The sequence below is a fragment of the Delphinus delphis genome, chromosome 9 (genome assembly GCF_949987515.2).
Source record: "Delphinus delphis chromosome 9, mDelDel1.2, whole genome shotgun sequence".
NCBI classification, from domain to species: domain Eukaryota; kingdom Metazoa; phylum Chordata; class Mammalia; order Artiodactyla; family Delphinidae; genus Delphinus; species Delphinus delphis.
In genome coordinates, this window is record NC_082691.1 from 32,143,216 (window position 1) to 32,161,457 (window position 18,242).

Consider the following 18,242-nt stretch of genomic DNA (forward strand, 5'->3'; position numbering starts at 1 on the left):
TCCTCGTGGGAGCTACCAAATGGGGACCTGTCCACCTGCCTCCTCCAGTGAAAACAGTAAATACGCTCCAATATTGGCTGAAGCAAGGTACAGAGGGCCTTTGGCTCATCAATAGAGATATGCTTGACCCCAGGGTCATTAGGCCCACCATCTCACCCTTTGATAAACAGCCATATCTGGCCAATGTTAAAACTGGCCACCAAGGAAAGGAGATTAACAATTGACTATCGAAACTTAGATGCACGGATTCCCACCACTAAGGCTCTCATTGCCAATATTACAGAGATGATATAGAACATCCAAAGGGCTCAGGGCCCCTACTTTGCTGTCCTAGATTTAGCCAACATGCTTTTACCTGGTCCCACAACCTAAATTTGTTTTCAACTTCAGGGCACCCAGTAGACCTTTACGCACATGCCCGTGGATTATCTATCTGAACAGCTCCTCCATCGCACATAACCTATGCAGACAAGATCTCCATTTACTCAAACCAAACCACTGCTGCCTTGACGTCCGATAGATGACATTCTACTGTAGGGGCCCTCTGAGGATGCAGTCTCGGAAGACTTATACCTAGTAACACACCATTTACAGCAGAGAGGACGGGCCATTACCCCACGTAAAATCCAAGGACTGACCACTTCTGCCAAGTTTCCTCATGATCAAGCCTCCCACTACCTACGGCAGGCACAGCACATATGGGTCCTCTTCCCCTTTGGGAGACAACACATTCCACACTTATCCCTTCTACTCAGGCCTGTTTATGCTGTTTCATGCAAATCGGCTTTTTTCTATTGGGGAGAACCTCAACAAACTGCGTTATGGCTGGTGCAGCAAGGCACACCGCAGTCGCTGCCCTCAGTCCCTCCAGGCTCAGACTGCCGAGTCGAACCACTGTCGACGCCTCATTACGCCTCACGGAGTGTCTGGACTAAGGACAGCTCTACCTAGCTGTCCTTGGGGTTCAGGACCAGACGTCTGCCCCAAACAGCAGCTGGTTACATAACACTCAAGCACCAAACTGTGGAAGCCTACTGGGTTCTTTTAGAGACAGAGGCATTAATAGGCTCACAGCTTTACATACAAGTCCCCATGCTGCCTTGGGTTGGGGATTCAACATAAAAGAAGCTCATCATGGCCACTGAAGCCTCACTGTTAAAATGGAAACGGTATCTTTGGGAAAGAGTGAAACCTGATGTAAAGGGCATTTCCAAATTACAGGAGGCTGTGGCTTCCCCCATGCTCGGCCCCTTGCCCACTGACACTGAGGGGCAGCTAGTGGCACCCTCACTGCCAGTCTAACATTTTGGGGAGTCCCTTGGGATGGAACTATCTGACATGGAAAGGAAGTGGGTGATCTTCACCGATGGCAGCACCACCCATGTACACAATGCAGCCTGATACAAGGTCACAGCGTATCATCCTGCGAGCGGCATCTCACTAGTCCAGAAGGGTTCTCATGGCTCAGCCTGACTGACGGAGTTGGTGACAGTGTGCCTGACTCTCCAATAGGCCATAAAAATGAGACTCCCAAGGGCACACACTTTTAACTGACCCTGGGTAGTATCCAATAGGCTCACTGTCTGGTCTGGACAATGGCAAAGGGATAATTTCATGATTCAGGGAAAGCCTATATAGGTGCCTCCACTCGGAAAGAGATAACCATGCTGTATGGTCGCTCATGCCTCTACCCACACAAGCCAGCAAACACCAGAAGCAAAGGATAATAACGTTGCCAACTCCTTTTCCAAAGTACACACCTGTTCCAAGGCCCCCAGTGAGCCACCTCCCAAAATACCAGACATAGCCCCGGACACAACTATTCCTCCAGAGGTGTCATACCCACTGGCAGAGGGAGCCCATATTCCATCAGGCCATAAGGGGAGTGACAGCACTCACTGATGGGCATATACAGTTGACCCTTGAACAATGTAGGGGGTTGGGGCGCTGACCCTCACAAAGTCAAAAATCCGCCTATGACTTTACAGTCAGCCCTCCGCATCCGTGGATTCAGACAACTGTGGATGGCGTAGTACTGTACTGACTGAAAAAAATCCATGCCTAAGTAGAGCCACACCGTTCAAACACGTGTTGTTCATCATCCCCCTTACCCCCAACTCTAGCTGAAGTGGTGGTTAATAATTGCCTCCTTTGCTCCCGGTCAAAACGCTGAAAGGCTCTCACGTGGGGATATGAACCCCTGGGCAACAGACCCTTCTCACAAAGGCAGATTGATTTTATCACGCTGCTGCTGCCCTCTGCTGGAATCATAAGCACAGGACCATCATCAACCACACCTTCGTGGGACTCCTGCTGGCGGCTTCCTATCACGTAATCTTAATCAGGTATCTGCTCGTCCCTTTTGGCCCACCAGACATCATAAATTCAGATCAAGGTACCCGTTTCACCTCCCAAGCTGTCCAGCCCTGGGCTCTAGAACACGAAACCTTGGGGGATCTCCACTTGCTTACCGGTCCCAAGAGGCTACACTTATTGAGCACATGACCTACTCAAAGACATGCTCCTCAAGTTTTTAACAATAAGTGGTCCCCCAATTGGCCAGAAATTGTACCTCAGCTCTAATACCACTTTATTCCTAGCCCCCGGGTCTCCAATCTCCTGAACATCAACTACCAGTCTTCTCGAAAGACTCCCCTGCTAGTACTCACAGGGAACCCCCTCTCCTTTGACATCAGAGAGGATGTAGTTCACATGCATTCACCAGATGAATGCTCCCTGTACCATTTTTTCCCCTTACCATTTTAATGCTTCGATCCTCTCACCATCTTTCCTATGCTGGTGACCCAACTGAGGGCAAATTGTGCAATATGACGCAAGAGGACAAACCCCCTACCCAATTGCCTGGAGAGCATGATTATACAGATTTTACTGGCCGAGATAATGGGCCAGTACCAACCTGGAAGCTGAGGCCATAGGCTTTGCCTCATATTTGGGTTATAAAGGCTGATTAATTAAACCAAATTCATCAAAAATTTTGCAGAAGGTTGAAATGATAGCTCCAGGACCCACTAGCAGAACTGTGTGGACCTCAGAGAGAGGAAAAGAGGGCCTCCACCTAGTGGATACCAGTCATTTTTGGAAATGAAATCCAAGCAGAAACACTGGCATCTACTGCGCTATCAGTGCATTCAGGACAGGTCCCTACCCCACCTTAAAGGAAGAGGTAAACAACTCTTGTTCCAAAGCAAGTACATTCAGCCTTTGGTTAGTATCCAGAATGCTCACCGGAAGGAGGCCCTGCCAGCTAGTCAAATGCAAATACTCTCCTTTGTTGTGGCTATTACTCTTATTGCCTACAGCCTGGGTAATATAGGTTGCTAGTAGTCCCCTCGGTCCCAACTCTGTCTTGGGAGATGTGCAGAAGCCGAATCAGCCAGGTGCACAGCTGCATCCCAGGATAGCTGAGCACCAGATGCTGGCAGGCCCTGTTAAAAGGGCTACAGTGAGTGAGCCACCAGGTGTTGATTCTGACCCAGAGGTCACCTTCCTCTACATTAAATGGTACCAACAGAAACAATGCTTCAATGAGTCAGTCCCTCATTATACCATGCTGAAAATTATATCCCAGGCAGAATGGCTCTCCCAATGTAGCCAAATCAAACTCATTGGGCTGGCAGATTTGTACCCTAATGAGCTTACTATAGTTTTAATGGGGTGATCTCTGGATTGTAAAGCTGCTGTCCACAAAATGTCCCTACAGTTAGCCTATCAATGTGCCCAGACTATATATAAATTGTGGATGGAGTTCCCGCAAAGCTCAGTCATGGAGATCACATGCTGCTTTGCAAGACGCACCCCTGATGGAGATCATTGAGATCCTCTTAACCAGCAGTAGAGTCCATTCTTCCAGTTGCATCCTGAGGCAGGCCTCTAGCATATTTGCTCAGCATTTAACCCCAGCCAGCCATTCTTACCCTTCCTGGATCTCTACCTGGCAAGGCGATCCTTCCTTGAGCTGGCCTTCGCCAATCCCAAGCACACCAACCCCTCAGACAACGTGGCCCCAGTCCAAGAGCTCACCGTTGGAGATGACAGCATCTCAGACTGTGACTTCACAACCCAAGAGAAAGTCGAGGAAGGCGATGTACTCCGACCCCACTGGACACTGGGACTTTCCCCTCCCAGATCACCTCCACACCAGGAGGGAAATTACTATGGTGACTGTTAACTTCCAGGCTGAGTTGCAAAAATGTTTTCAGTTGATCAACCCTGAGGACCCCATAGAATACTATTTCTCTGAAATAGCTAATTGCTGGCCTCATAAACCTTGCGTCCGTATCAGAATGTTTGCAAGACTGTAAGTCCCCCGGCAGCGCTAGACATCATTTCACCTTTGTGGTAAGCCAACCATGTATATTCCAAACCACACTAGCCACAATGAGGGACTTGGACACAACACCCCTAGTTTGACCTACTTAGATCCCACGGTTAGGGACCTCTTGCGGCTGTGTTCACTGCTCAGCGTACTAGATTACAGCTTTTGCTTTCCACACGATGCATCCATGACAGACCCAATTTCTCTTGTTATTCCCACCATGCCTACCAGTACCTCCTCCACACTGGAAAGTGCTACCTCCACTCCTGTCCACATATTATCCATAAGTTCCTCACCATGGCATGCGACAGCACTGCCCCGCACCATAACCGAGTGGGCCAGGGCTGACATGACTATATTCGTACAAATCTCCAAGATAGCAGCCCAGGCCCTGCAAGTAAAATGAAGCTGGACGTGTCACCACACAGGGTCACACCTACAGCCCATTTAGAACTATCTATACTGCAGTTCTTCCTAGAGATCAGCCCTTGGGCTAATTCCCTTCAAAACACAGCAAACCTCATTTAGGCTAAACCAAACCTCTAATCTAGACCCCAAACAGGGTACCCTTGGGTAAGCCTCAAAATAACGAACCCTCCACGGCGATACTTTCTACCAACTCGACTAGAACATAAAAGGCTGGACTTCACCCTGTGTACTCACTGCCCCTTAATGATAAATAATATCTCACTTAAGTTTTATTGTGGACCTAACTCAGGAGGCCAGTGTCAAGTCCACTTGACTCTGCCCCATCTGCAAGCAATCTGCAGAGGTGACCTTTCTTACTGCAACGCTGTCACTTTTGATATTCTAGCCACCTTTTAACCTCTTGGTGTTTCTCTGCTAGAGATGTGTCTGGCTCACATACCAAGAGAGCCATTCTTATCCCTATCCTGTTGGGACTGGGTATCACCAGGCATAGGAACGGGTGCTTCTACCCTAGCCCAACAAGGTCAAATATTAAAAACCACCCAGCAATTATCAGCCACCCTAACCAACTACAGGCAGATGCTACACCATACTCTGAGTCTGATGCAGCAACAACATGACTCACAAGCACAGGAGATGACGGATAATTGACTGGTGTTAGATTTCCTCTTGGCAGAACAGGGTGCAGTATGTTCTTCACCAGGCACCTCTTACTGCAGGTACATTAACAACTCAGGACAAGTACAGCCCGACCTCCACAAGCCATGTCAAGGTTTACAGATCATGCATCAAATAATTAAAATATTTCAACAAATTCCCACACTCCTCGAGGTCCCTGATTTGTACTCATGGCTCTCTCCATCCACCTTGGCACAATGGCTAAACTGGATTTCAAACAGTAGCAAGTCTATTCATCATAGGCTTCATCATTATTGCCCTAGTTAAATGTGCTTTTTGATGGCTTCTGAAAACAATCCCTATGTCCTTTAACACATCAGCTACACAGGGGATTGTATTCCTAATGTTGAGGCATCACAGGACGGACTGTTGAGAGTTCAGCTGCTACATGGTATTGCTGCCTTGGCATCCATTTTGTTTGGCCAAATGACCTGCAGGTGCTTTAAAATGACACAAGCCCCTCGTTCAGGTGCATGCCCTAGATAACAACCCATGGAGTACAAACAAAAGTTCCAGATATGACTCCTCCAACAGCCCTGTGATAAAGTTTCCCCTGAGTCCCAGGGCCTTCTACTACTTTAGATAAGGCCCCTGATAAAGTTTATCCAAATTCCACTCATTTTTGTTTTAATAGACCAATCCAGCCTTAACCCTCGAACCCCAAAACACATCACCTTTGGACCCTAATAAAGGTATGTTCCCCAGGTCCTGTCATTCTCTCTGCCTACACCCTGCCTTGATCTCCCCATATGGCCTTGTGATGCGTCCTTTCTCGAGGACCCGAGAGTAATAAACTTCTCTGTTTCTTTTGTGGTCTTTTATTGAACTATATGTCACCCTGGGGCTCTACTTAACAAAAGTTGATTTAGCAAAATCATAACAAAGCTCCTGCACAGCAAAAGAAACCATCAACAGAAAGAAAAGGCACCTACGGAAAGGGAAAAAGTATTTGCAAACCATGCACCTGATAAGTGATTAATATCCACAATATACAAGGAATTCAGAAGAAAAAAACCCACAAATAACCCATTTTAAAAATGGGCAGGGCTTCCCTGGTGGCGCAGTGGTTGAGAGTCCGCCTGCCGATGTAGGGGACACGGGTTCGTGTTCGTGCTCCGGTCCGGGATGATCCCACATGCCGCAGAGCGGCTAGGCCCGTGAGCCATGGTCGCTGAGCCTGCGCAGTCCGGAGCCTGTGCTCCACAACGGGAGAGGCCACAACAGTGAGAGGCCCGCGAACCACAAAAATAAATAAATAAATAAATAAAATAAAATAAAAATGGGCAAAGGGGGCTTCCCTGGTGGTGCAGTGGTTGAGAATCCGCCTGCCAATGCACGGGACACAGGTTCGAGCCCTGGTCTGGGAAGATCCCACATGCCGTGGAGCAACTAAGCCCGTGTGCCACAGCTACTGAACCTGCACTCTAGAGCCCGTGAGCCATAACTACTGAGCCCACGTGCTGTAACTACTGAGCCCACGTGTTGCAACTACTGAAGCCCACGTGCCAAGAGCCCATGCTCTGCAACAAGAGAAGTCACTGCAATGAGAAGCCTGCACATCACAACGAAGAGTAGCCCCTGATCGCCACAACTAGAGAAAGCCCATGTGCAGCAACGAAGACCCAACACAGCCAAAAATAAAATAAAATAATAAATAAATTTATAAAGTAAATAAATAAAATAGGCAACAGGTACATGAAGAGATACTCAATATTACTAATCATCAGGGAAATGCAAATCAAAACTGGAATGAGATATCATCTCACAAGTGTAAGGATGGCTATTATCAAAAAGACAGGAGGGCTTCCCTGGTGGCGCAGTGGTTGAGTCCGTCTGCCAATGCAGGAGACACGAGTTCGATCCCTGGTCCGGAAGGATCCCACATGCCGCGGAGCAGCTAAGCCCATGCACCACAACTACTGAGCCTGTGCTCTAGAGCCCATGAGCCACAACTACTGAGCTCATGTGCCGCAACTGCTGAAGCCTGAGCACCTAGAGTCCGTGCTCCGCAACAGGAGAAGCCACTGCAGTGAGAAGCCCGCGCACTGCAGCAAGGAGTGGCCCCTGCTCGCCACAACTAGAGAAAGCCCGCACACAGCAACAAACACCCAACACAGCCAAAAATAAATAAATTAAATAAATAAATTTAAAAAAAAAAGACAAGAGATAAGTGTCGGCAAGGATGTGGAAAAAAGGAACCTTTATAAACTATTGGTGATGTAAACTGGTACAGCCACTATGCAAAACAGTATGGAGTTTCCTCAAAAAATTAAAAATAGAACTATCATATGATCTAGCAGTTCCACTTCTGGGTATATATCCCATGTTCATTTCAGCATTAGTCACAACAGTCAAGGCATGAAAACAACCTAGGTATCCATTGACAGATGAGTGGATAAAGAAAATGTGATGTATATATACAATGGAATATTATTCAGCCACAAAAAGAAGGAAATAATGCAATTTGCAACAACATGGATGATCCTTGAGGTTATCATGCTATGTGAAATAAGCCAGACAGAGAAAGACAATACTGCACAGTATAACTTATATGTGGAATCGCAAAAAAAAAAAAAAAAAAGAAAGAAAGAAGTCAAACTCATAGAAACAGAGAGTAGAATGGTGGTTGCCAGGGACTGGGAGGTGGGGAAATAGGGAGAGGCTGGTAAAAGGTACAGACTTTCAGTTATGAGATTAGTAAGATCTAAAGATCTAATGCTGGGCTTCCCTGGTGGCGCAGTGGTTGAGAATCTGCCTGCTAATGCAGGGGACACGGGTTCAAGCCCTGGTCTGGGAGGATCCCACATGCCACGGAGCAACTAGGCCCATGAGCCACAACTACTGAGCCTGCGCGTCTGGAGCCTGTGCTCCACAGCAAGAGAGGCCACGATAGTGAGAGGCCCGCACACCGCGATGAAGAGTGGCCCCTGCTTGCCACAACTAGAGAAAGCCCTAGCACAGAAACGAAGACCCAACACAGCAAAAATAAATTAATTAATAATAAACTCCTACCCCCAACATCTTCTTTAAAAAATAAATAAATAAATAAAGATCTAATGCGTAAGATGGTGACTATAGTTGATAATACTATTGTATTTTATAGTTGAAATTTGCTAAGAGAGTAGAACTTAAGTGCTCTCACCAAGGGAAAAAAAAGTAAATACATGAGATGACGGATGTGTTAATTAACTCGACGGTGGGAATCCTTTCACAACGTATACGGATACCAAATCATGTTGTAGGCTTTTAATATATCACAACTTTATTTGTCAATTATACCTCAATAAAGCCGGGGAAAAAAAGCAAGGAAAGAAATAAAATAGTTGTCTAGAAAAGGAGAGTAAAGAGATTAGGGAAATATATTGTTGGGTAGCATTAAGGGCCCACTTGAAGTTAGTGGTCATAAACTTGAAGAGAGAACAGTTAGCATAATTGAATGCTTTGGTTCAGCCACATTCAGCTGCATGGTGTAGGCTCCGGGTAGATGGATAACTGGATTTTACCAGGGACAAGTAAAAGTTGTGAGGATCAGTAGATTGATTGTCCTCATCAGATCAAAGGTTTGTGGAAATCAGATTGCTAGAAGGAATGGGCTAAACTGACAGGAGGTAGCGGTCAGAAAATGGACCACGTGAATTGAAATGATGGAGACATTGCAATTAAAGTCAATGAGAAACAATGATAAATGAGCAAGGGACTGAGGTAGGGTGGAGAGTAAGATTCTTGCAGGAGAGGAATACAAGGAACTGAGAGTCTAGGATGTTGGATGGATAGAGAAATCACCAAGATTTAAGACAGTTGCAGTGTTGAAGAGAATGACAGTGAAAGAGGAGCTCAAATCAGTAAACGACTGCAGTAAAGAGAGGAAGCGAGTGTCAAGCCTGATAAGAAATTCACAACTAAACTTTTTCTTAAGGATTTAGGGGAAGGGGCGGTGGAGGGGGGGGCGGTCGGCGGGGTGTGTTTGAAAGCAGTGAGAAGACAAAATACTTCCCAACCCTGTTACAAGAAAACACAAACACTAGTTGAGAAGGCTGCAGGTGAAGCAGTTCCTCCAAGACACAATCAGGGCATCTCAACCCGAGCCCGGCTGATGTTTGAGGCCTGAAGATTCTTTGTTGTTGGGGGCTGTCCTGTGCACTGTAGGAACTTTAGCAGCATCGCTGGCTTCTAACCACTAGTTGCTAGTAGCATCACCTCTAGTGTGACAACCAAAAATATCTCCAGACATTGCAAAATGTTGCCAGGGAGTGGGGCAAAATTACCCCTATTGAGAACTGCTGAACTAGAGCAAGAAGGTGCAGGAAATATTCAAAGAAGAGATTTAAAACATAAGGGCGGGACCTCCCTGGTGGTCCAGTGGTAAAGAATCTACCTTCCAATGCAGGGGACGCGGGTTCGATCCCCGATCGGGGAACTAAGATCCCACATGCCGAGGGGAAACTAGGTCTGTGTGCCGCAACCACTGAGCCCGCACGCCTCAGCAAGAGAGCCTGTGTGCCGCAAACTACAGAGCCCACACGCTTTAGAGTCCACGCACCACAACTAGAGAGAGAAAAACCCGCAAGCCACAACTAGAGAGAAACCCGCGCGCCGCAAGGAAGAGACACCACGCCACAACAAAAGATCCCGCATGCCTCAACGAAGATCCCACGTGCTGCAACTAAGACCCAACGCAACCAAAAAATAAATAAAGGAAAAATAATAAAACATAGGGGAGTTTTGCAGATGATTAACCATGAGCCCCAGAAGGCAAAGAGGAAAAGGTGGGGATAAATTTAAACTGAAAGTTCTTCTGTGCACCAGTCAAATCATACCACTGGCAGCTGACAGATCAAGGCTGGTCCTATCAAGGTGTTTAAAGATGAAGTGAATTTTCTCTGTTTTCTGCAAAGGTGTGTCTCTGCTCTCGAAGTTGCTCTCTTTGATATCACCATTGCCTAATGAAGGTTGGTGACAGGGATAATAAGTTAACAGACCTTGGTATTCCTGTAGCTCTTAAGACTTAAGCTCTACATCAATGCAGTTCCAACTGCCAGTGATAAAATTCCATGGTGCATTGAGGTTGAAATATCCAACCAAGAATGTCATCACAAAAGTTCTGAAAACTGGAAAAGATGCTATAAATTGAAATTAAGTTTAATCTGATTATCCTGTAAAAATAATGTTGGTTTAAAATATTTTTTGAGTAATCAATACGTTCACATCGTTCAAAATTAAGAAGGTACTGAATGGTTTATAATAAAAAAACTCCTTTCACCTAGGTCTTTCAGTTCCCCGACCTCAGGGAAAGAATGATATCAGGGTTTTTTATACCCTTTCGGAGATACTCTCTGAATATACAAGCCAATATGGATACTGAAAAGATTTTTTTTTTTAACAAACCTCTTATTTATTTATTTGGCTGCGTCGGGTCTTAGTTGCAGCACTTGGGATCTTTGTTGTGGTGAGCGGGCTTCTTTCCAGTTGTGGTGCACTGGCTCTAGAGCATGCGGGCTCTATAGTTGTGGTGCATGGGCTCCAGAGGGCAAGGGCTCAGTAGTTGCGGCATGCGCGCTCTCTAGGTGTGGCAGGCAGGCTCTAGAGTGTGTAGGCTTAGTTGCCCCTCAGCATGTGGGATCTTAGTTCTCTGACCAGGGATCGAAGCTGCATTCCCTGCAATCCACCCTGCAAGGTAGACTCTTAACCAGTGGACCACCAGGGAAGTCCCATGAATAGATTTTTTTTTAATGTATTATATTCTTAGACATGATCACACCACTATCATATTCAAACAATTATAAATGATATTGTTATATACAGCAAGTTTAAAACTCATAATTTATATATCTGTATTAACAGTGTGTATAATCGATTACTTATCATTTGACAGGTCACACAGCATAATAATTTTTTTAATTAATTTTTTTATTTTTGGGTGCATTGGGTCTTCTTTGCTGCATGCGGGCTTTCTCTAGTTGTGGCGAGCGGGGGCTACTCTTCATTGTGCTGTGTTTGCTTTTCATTGTAGTGTCTTCTCTTGTTGCGGAGCATGGGCTCTAGGCGAGCAGCTTCAGTAGTTGTGGCCCGCAGGCTCAGTACTTGTGGCCTGCGGGCTCAGTACTTGTGGCTTGCAGGCTCTAGAGCGCAGGCTCAGTAGTTGTGGCGCACGGGCTTAGTTGCTCCGCGGCATGTAGGATCCTCCCAGACCAGGGCTCGAACCCCTGTACACTGCATTGGCAGATGGATTCTTAACCACTGCGCCACCAGGGAAGCCCTCATAATTTTTATATAGGGTCCTTCTATTACTTGTTTATAACACCTGATTCATTTTTACTGCCGCAATAAATTGAAAAGGAAAAAAAAATCATCATCACAGGTTCATTGTTGCTTCATTGGGGCAATTTTGTCTGGCAGCATTTTGGAACCACTTAAAGTGATTAAGGGTCAACATGATGGTTTCACATTCCAGAAGACTGTTTAGCTTTCTCTCTCTTTGGTGATCTTTCTTTTCTTTCCTTTTTTTTACTTATGGCATTTTAAAATTTGAGATATACTTCATATAACATAAAATTCACTAGTTTATACAATTCAGTGTGTTTTGGTATATTCGCTCTGTTCTGTAACAACCATAACCACTATCTAATTTAGAACATTTCCATCACCCCAAAAAGAAACCTTGTATGCATTAGCAGTTAGTCCCCAATTCCCCCTTCTCCTCATTCTTTGATAATCACTAATCTACCTTCTGTCTCTATGAATTTGCCTAACTGACATTTCACATGAATAGAATCATACAATATGTGGAATTTTATGTCTGCCTTCTTTGAATTTGTGCAATATTTTCAAGGTTCATCCACATTGTAGAGTATAACATTACTTCATTTTTTTATGGCTAAATAATTGTAGGGATAAAATAAATCCCAATAAAATAATTGTAGGGATATACCACATTTTCTTTATCCACTCGTCAGATGACATACATTTGTTTTGTTTTCACCTTTGGCAGTTATGAACAATGCTTCTATAACTATTTGTGTAAAAATTTTTGTGTGAACACACGTTTTCAACTCTCTTGGGTATACACCTAGAAGTGGAATTGCTGACTCATATGGAAATTCTGTGTTTAACTTTTTGAGGAACTGCCAAACTGTTTTCCACATCAGCTGCACCATTTTACATTTCCACCAGCAATGTATGAGAGTCCCAATGTCCAATTCCTCTGCATCCCTGTCAACCCTTGTTATTGTCTGGTTTTTATTTTTTTAATCTTTTTTAACTTTTATTTTATATTGGAGTATAGTTATGGTTTTGAAAAATTATTATTATAACCATCCGAGTATGTGTAAAGTGGTATCTCATTTGTGGTTTCCGTTTGCATTTCCCTAATGACCCATGATGTTGAGCATCTTTTCATGAGCTCATTGGCCATGGGTATATTTTCTTTGGAGAAATGTCTTTTCAAGTCCTTCCCTCATGTTCAAACTGAACCATTTGGGGTTTTTTTCTTGAGTTGTAAGAGTGTTTTATATAATCTACATACTAGACTCTTGCAAATATTTTCTCCTATTCTGTAATTTGTATTTTCACTCTGTTGATAGTGTCCTTTGATACCCAAAATCTTAAAATTTTGGTGGGGGGGCTTCCCTGGTGGCACAGTGGTTAAGAATCCGCCTGCCAATGCAGGAGACATGGGTTCGAGCTCTGGGTCCGGGAAGATCCCACATGTCGCAGAGCAACTAAGCCCATGCACCACAACTACTGAGCCTGCACTCTAGAGCCTGCACGCCAAGAGCCCGTGGTCCGCAACAAGAGAAGCCACCACAATGAGAAGCCTGTACACCTCAACGAAGAGTAGTCCCTGCTCTCCACAACTAGACAAAGCCCAGTGCATCAATGAAGACCCAACGCAGCCAAAAATAAATAATTTTTTTTTTTTTTAAATGAAAGAGCTTTTTTAGCACCATCTGCTCGCCACACCGCCTTCTGCTCCTCCCGTCGCCGTCCGGAGTCGCTGCCTGCGCAGCTCCAGCCGCCTGGCTAGCCACCGATATTTGGCGCTCATACAACATGGCAGACATAGACAACAAAGAACAGTCTGAACTTGATCAAGATTTGGACGACGTTGAAGAAGTAGAAGAAGAAGAAACTGGTGAAGAAACAAAAATCAAAGCACGTCAGCTGACTGTTCAGATGATGCAAAATCCTCAGATTCTTACAGTCCTTCAAGAAAGACTTGATGGTCTGGTAGAAACACCAACAGGACACATTGAAAGCTTGCCTAGGGTAGTTAAAAGACACGTGGATGCTCTCAAAGACCTTCAAGTTAAATATGCACAGATAGAAGCCAAGTTCTATGAGGAAGTTCATGATGTTGAAAGAAAGTATGTTGTTCTCTATCAACCTCTATTTGATAAGCGATTTGAGATCATCAATGCTATTTATGAACCTACAGAAGAAGAAAGTGAATGGAAACCAGATGAGGAAGATGAAATTTCAGAGGAACTAAAAGAAAAGGCCAAGACTGAAGATGAGAAAAAGGATGAAGAAAAAGAAGACCCCAAAGGAATTCTTGACTTTTGGTTGACCATTTTTAAGAATGTTGACTTGCTCAGTGATATGGTTCAGGACCATGATGAACCTATTCTGAAGCACTTGAAAGATATTAAAGTGAAGTTCTCAGATGCTGGTCAGCCTATGGGTTTTGTCTTAGAATTTCACTTTGAACCCAATGAATATTTCACAGATGAAGTGTTGACAAAGACGTATAGGACGAGGTCAGAACCAAATGATTCTGATCCTTTTTCTTTTGATGGACCAGAAATTATGGGTTGTACAGGGTGCCAGATAGATAGGAAAAAAGGGAAGAATGTCACTTTGAAAACCATTAAGAAGAAGCAGAAACACAAGGGACGTGGGACAGTTCATACTGTGACCAAAACAGTTTCTAATGACTCTTTCTTTAATTTTTTTGCCCCTCCTGAAGTTCCTGAGAGTGGAGATCTGGATGATGCTGCTGAAGCTATCCTTGTTGAGGACTTTGATGTTGGTCACTTTTTACATGAGTGCATAATCCCGAGATCAGAGCGCATAATCAAGATCAATATACTTTACTGGAGAAGTTATTGAAGATGATGATGATGATTATGATGAAGAAGGTGAAGAAGCGGATGAGGAAGGGGAAGAAGGAGATGAGGAAAATGATCCAGACTATGACCCAAAGAAAGATCAAAACCCAGCAGAGTGCAAGCAGCAGTGAAGCACGATGGTCTACCTTCTGCTTCCCTGGAAAGGATGAATTTACATCATTTGACAAGCCTATTTCAAGTTTTTTGTTGTTTGTTTGCTCATTTCTGTTTTGCAGCCTAAAGTAAAAATGTCAAATATAATTAAAAAGAAAGAAAGAGAGAGAGAGAGGAAGAAAGAGAGAGAGTGCTTGCTTCGGCAGCACATATACTAAAGTTGGAACGACACAGAGAAGATTAGCATGGCCCCTGTGCAAGGATGACACGCAAATTCGTGAAGCGTTCCATATTTTTGAAAAACAAATGCCGCATGCTAACATGTATATATGGAATCTTAAAAAAAAAAACAAAAAACGGCTTCCCTGGTGGCACAGTGGTTGAGAGTCCGCCTGCCGATGCAGGGGACACGGGTTTGTGCCCCGGTCCAGGAAGATCCCACATGCCGCGGAGCGGCTGGTCCCGTGAGCCATGGCCGCTGAGCCTACGCGTCTGGAGCCTGTGCTCCGCAACGGGAGAGGCCACAACAGTGAGAGGCCCGCGTACCGCAAAAAAAAAAAAAAAAAGTTATAAAGAACCTAGGGGCAGGACAGGAATAAAGATGCAGATGTAGAGAATGGACTTGACACAGAGAGGGGGAAGGGTAAGCTGGGACGAAGTGAGAGTGGCATGGACTTATTTATACACTACCAAATGTAAAATAGATAGCTAGTGGGAAGCAGCTGCACAGCACAGGGAGGTCAGCTCGGTGCTTTGTGACCACCTAGAGGGGTGGGATAGGGAGGGTGGAAGGGAGACGCAAGAGGGAGAGGATATGGGGATATAGGTATACGTACAGCTGGTTCACTTTGTTATACAGCAGAAACTAACACACCACTGTAAAGCAATTATACTCCAATAAAGATGTTAAAAAATTAAATTAAATTAAAAATACACCTTTAAAAAAAGAGAGAGAGAGAGAGAGAGAGGAAGGAAGGAAGGGAGGAAGGGCAGAAGGGAGAAAGAGAAAGATAAAGAGAGGGTAGGAAAAATTGGATCACTGTAAATAAAAGAGATTAAAGAGATAAAATGAGAAAAAGCAATCTTGGTGCTTGATTAGATCCAGATTTTAACAAAAAAATTTAAACGAGTTTTGGGACAATAGTGGAAATTCGATAATGAACTATTAGGTAGTATTAGGCAATTATTGTTAAAGTTTAGATGTGATGATGGTATTGTAGGAAATAATATTGCAGTTATATAAGAAAAGTCATTTTTAAAGAGATGCATGTTGAAACAGTTATGCAATATCAGAATATTTCAATTTAATTTAAAACACTTCAGCATTATACCAGACTCTCTTTTTTGTGTGCATGTTTAAAGCAAACACTAAAACTCTGTATGTTAAAAAAAGCTATCACTGCAAATAATGACCTTTTTGGACAGTCCTGCCGCACTGTCAAAACAATATAAACTATTCTGTGTTTTTGCTTTTACTTTACTTTTATGAAAATTTTGTGTGATCTCAACACTTTAGTTCTTAGTTAAAACAAGCAAGTTTTGAGTGACTGGACATTAATCTTGGGTCTGCTCACTTGAGCTCTGTATCTGCAATGCCAGAGGCTTGCTGGGGGCATTGGAGCCTAAGTGGTTAGAAGTGTTAATCCGCCAACTTTAAATCCCAACTCTGCCTTGTGCCAGCTGACTGGCTCACCTTGAACAAGTTACTCTACCACTCTCAGCCTCAGTTTTCTACAAAGTGGAGGTAATAATATTAATTATTCTTCAGGTTGCTGTAATAAGTGAGATAAACTATGTTGATTTCTTAGTACAGTGCCTGATACATGGTGAGGACCCAAAGGTATTATTATTGCTACAAGACCTTGGGTGGACCACACAACTTCTGCCTCTGTGAAACCAAGAAATTGGATTAGATTATTTCTAAACTTGTTTCCATCTCTCTTTTGGTGTAAGTGACTTCCCCTCCCTGAGCCTTCATGTCTGCATTTAAAATGAGGAGACTAGGGACTTCCCTGGTGGTGCAGTGGTTAAGAATCCGCCTGCCCATGTAGGGGACAGGGGTTCGAACTCTGGTCCAGAAGATCCCACATACCGCAAAGCAACTAAGCTGGTGTGCCACAACTACTGAACCTGCACGCCACAAGTACTGAGCCCACGTGCCTAGAGCCCGTGCTCTGCAACAAGAGAAGCCACTGCAATGAGAAGCCTGTGCACCACAACAAAGAGTAGCCCCCGCTCACCACAAGTAGAGAAAGCCCATGTGCAGCAATGAAGATCCAAGGCAGCCAAAAATAAATAAATAAATAAATATATTTTAAAAATAAAAATAAAAGTAAAATAAATAAAATGAGGAGACTAGAGGAATTCCCTGGCAGTCCAGTGGTTAAGTCTCAGGCTTTCACTGATAAGGGTCTGGGTTTGGTCCCTGGTCAGGGTACTAAGGTCCCTCAAGCCGCTCGGCATGACCAAAAAATAAATAAAACCTTTTAATAAAAATAAAAATAGAATGAGGAGACTGGAGATACCATCTATTTCTAACATCTCTGACCATAAAGGATCCTCTTCTAAACTTCCATGTACACAGATCTGAACAGGGGAGTTAGACTCAATTAACCAAAACCTCCTCACCTGCTAAGACTGAGAAGGTAAGCTTGGAGAGAGGAAAGATACTTACATATTTTCAACTCCTCCCAAAGTCTGCCTGAGTTTTGATGCTTTATTAAATGAGAAAATGTGCATAAAATGGTTAGTACATAGATGGCATAGCTGGTATAGATGACACCATGATGATAGTAGAGATGGTATGATGATGATAATGAGGAGGGAACTAGGAAGATTGCTCTTTTCCTTTGTCAGGAAGTCAGTAATAAAAAGGTATCATTTCCCCATAAAATGGATAGCGATTATTGAAGCTAACTTTAAAAATATATAAAAATATATAGGAAGGAGACTTGTCCTATCAGACATTAAAACTTAAAAGTGTTTATAATTAAAACAGTGTGGTACTGATGCATGAATAGACAGACCGAGGGAACAGAATAGAAAACGCATAAATAAAATTTAATGCATAAGGAAATTTAGCATATAATAAAGGTGGCATCTTACATCACTGCAGCAAAGATGAGATTTTTAATAAATGGTGCTGAAACAACTGCGTAGCCATTTGGAAAAAGGTAAAATTAGATCCATATGTCATACCGTATGTGAGAATAAACTCCAAACGGATCAAGAACCTAAATGTAGGGACTTCCCTGGTGGCACAGTGGTTAAGAATCTGCCTGCCTGCCAATGCAGGGGACACGGGTTCGAGCCCTGGTCTGGGAAGATCCCACATGCCGCGGAGCAACTAAGCCTGTAAGCCACAACTACTGAGCTTGCGCGTCTGGAGCCTGTGCTCCGCAACAAGAGAGGCCACGACAGTGAGAGGCCTGCGCACCGCGATGAGGAGTGGCCCCCGCTCGCCACAACTAGAGAAAGCCCTCGCACAGAAACGAAGACCCAACACAGCCAAAAATAAATTAATTAATTAATTAAATAATTTTTTTAAAAAAAGAATCTGCTTGCCAATGCAGGGGACA

The 18,242-nt window shown here is 44.0% G+C and overlaps 1 protein-coding gene and 1 non-coding gene across 2 annotated transcripts; both read left to right on the plus strand.

Annotated features, from left to right (window-relative positions):
* The first annotated feature begins 13,467 nt into the window (after window positions 1-13,467).
* On the plus strand, window positions 13,468-14,776 carry LOC132430620 (nucleosome assembly protein 1-like 1). The gene is given in 2 exon segments (XM_060019864.1): window positions 13,468-14,506; window positions 14,508-14,776. Coding segments are annotated over 2 exon segments (1,188 nt in total). The 5' UTR covers window positions 13,468-13,492; the 3' UTR covers window positions 14,682-14,776.
* Window positions 14,777-14,854: 78 nt separating this feature from the next.
* LOC132431412 (U6 spliceosomal RNA) lies at window positions 14,855-14,961 on the plus strand. The gene has a single exon (XR_009520719.1). It is a non-coding gene; the product is annotated as a U6 spliceosomal RNA (small nuclear RNA).
* The last annotated feature ends 3,281 nt before the right edge of the window (window positions 14,962-18,242 follow it).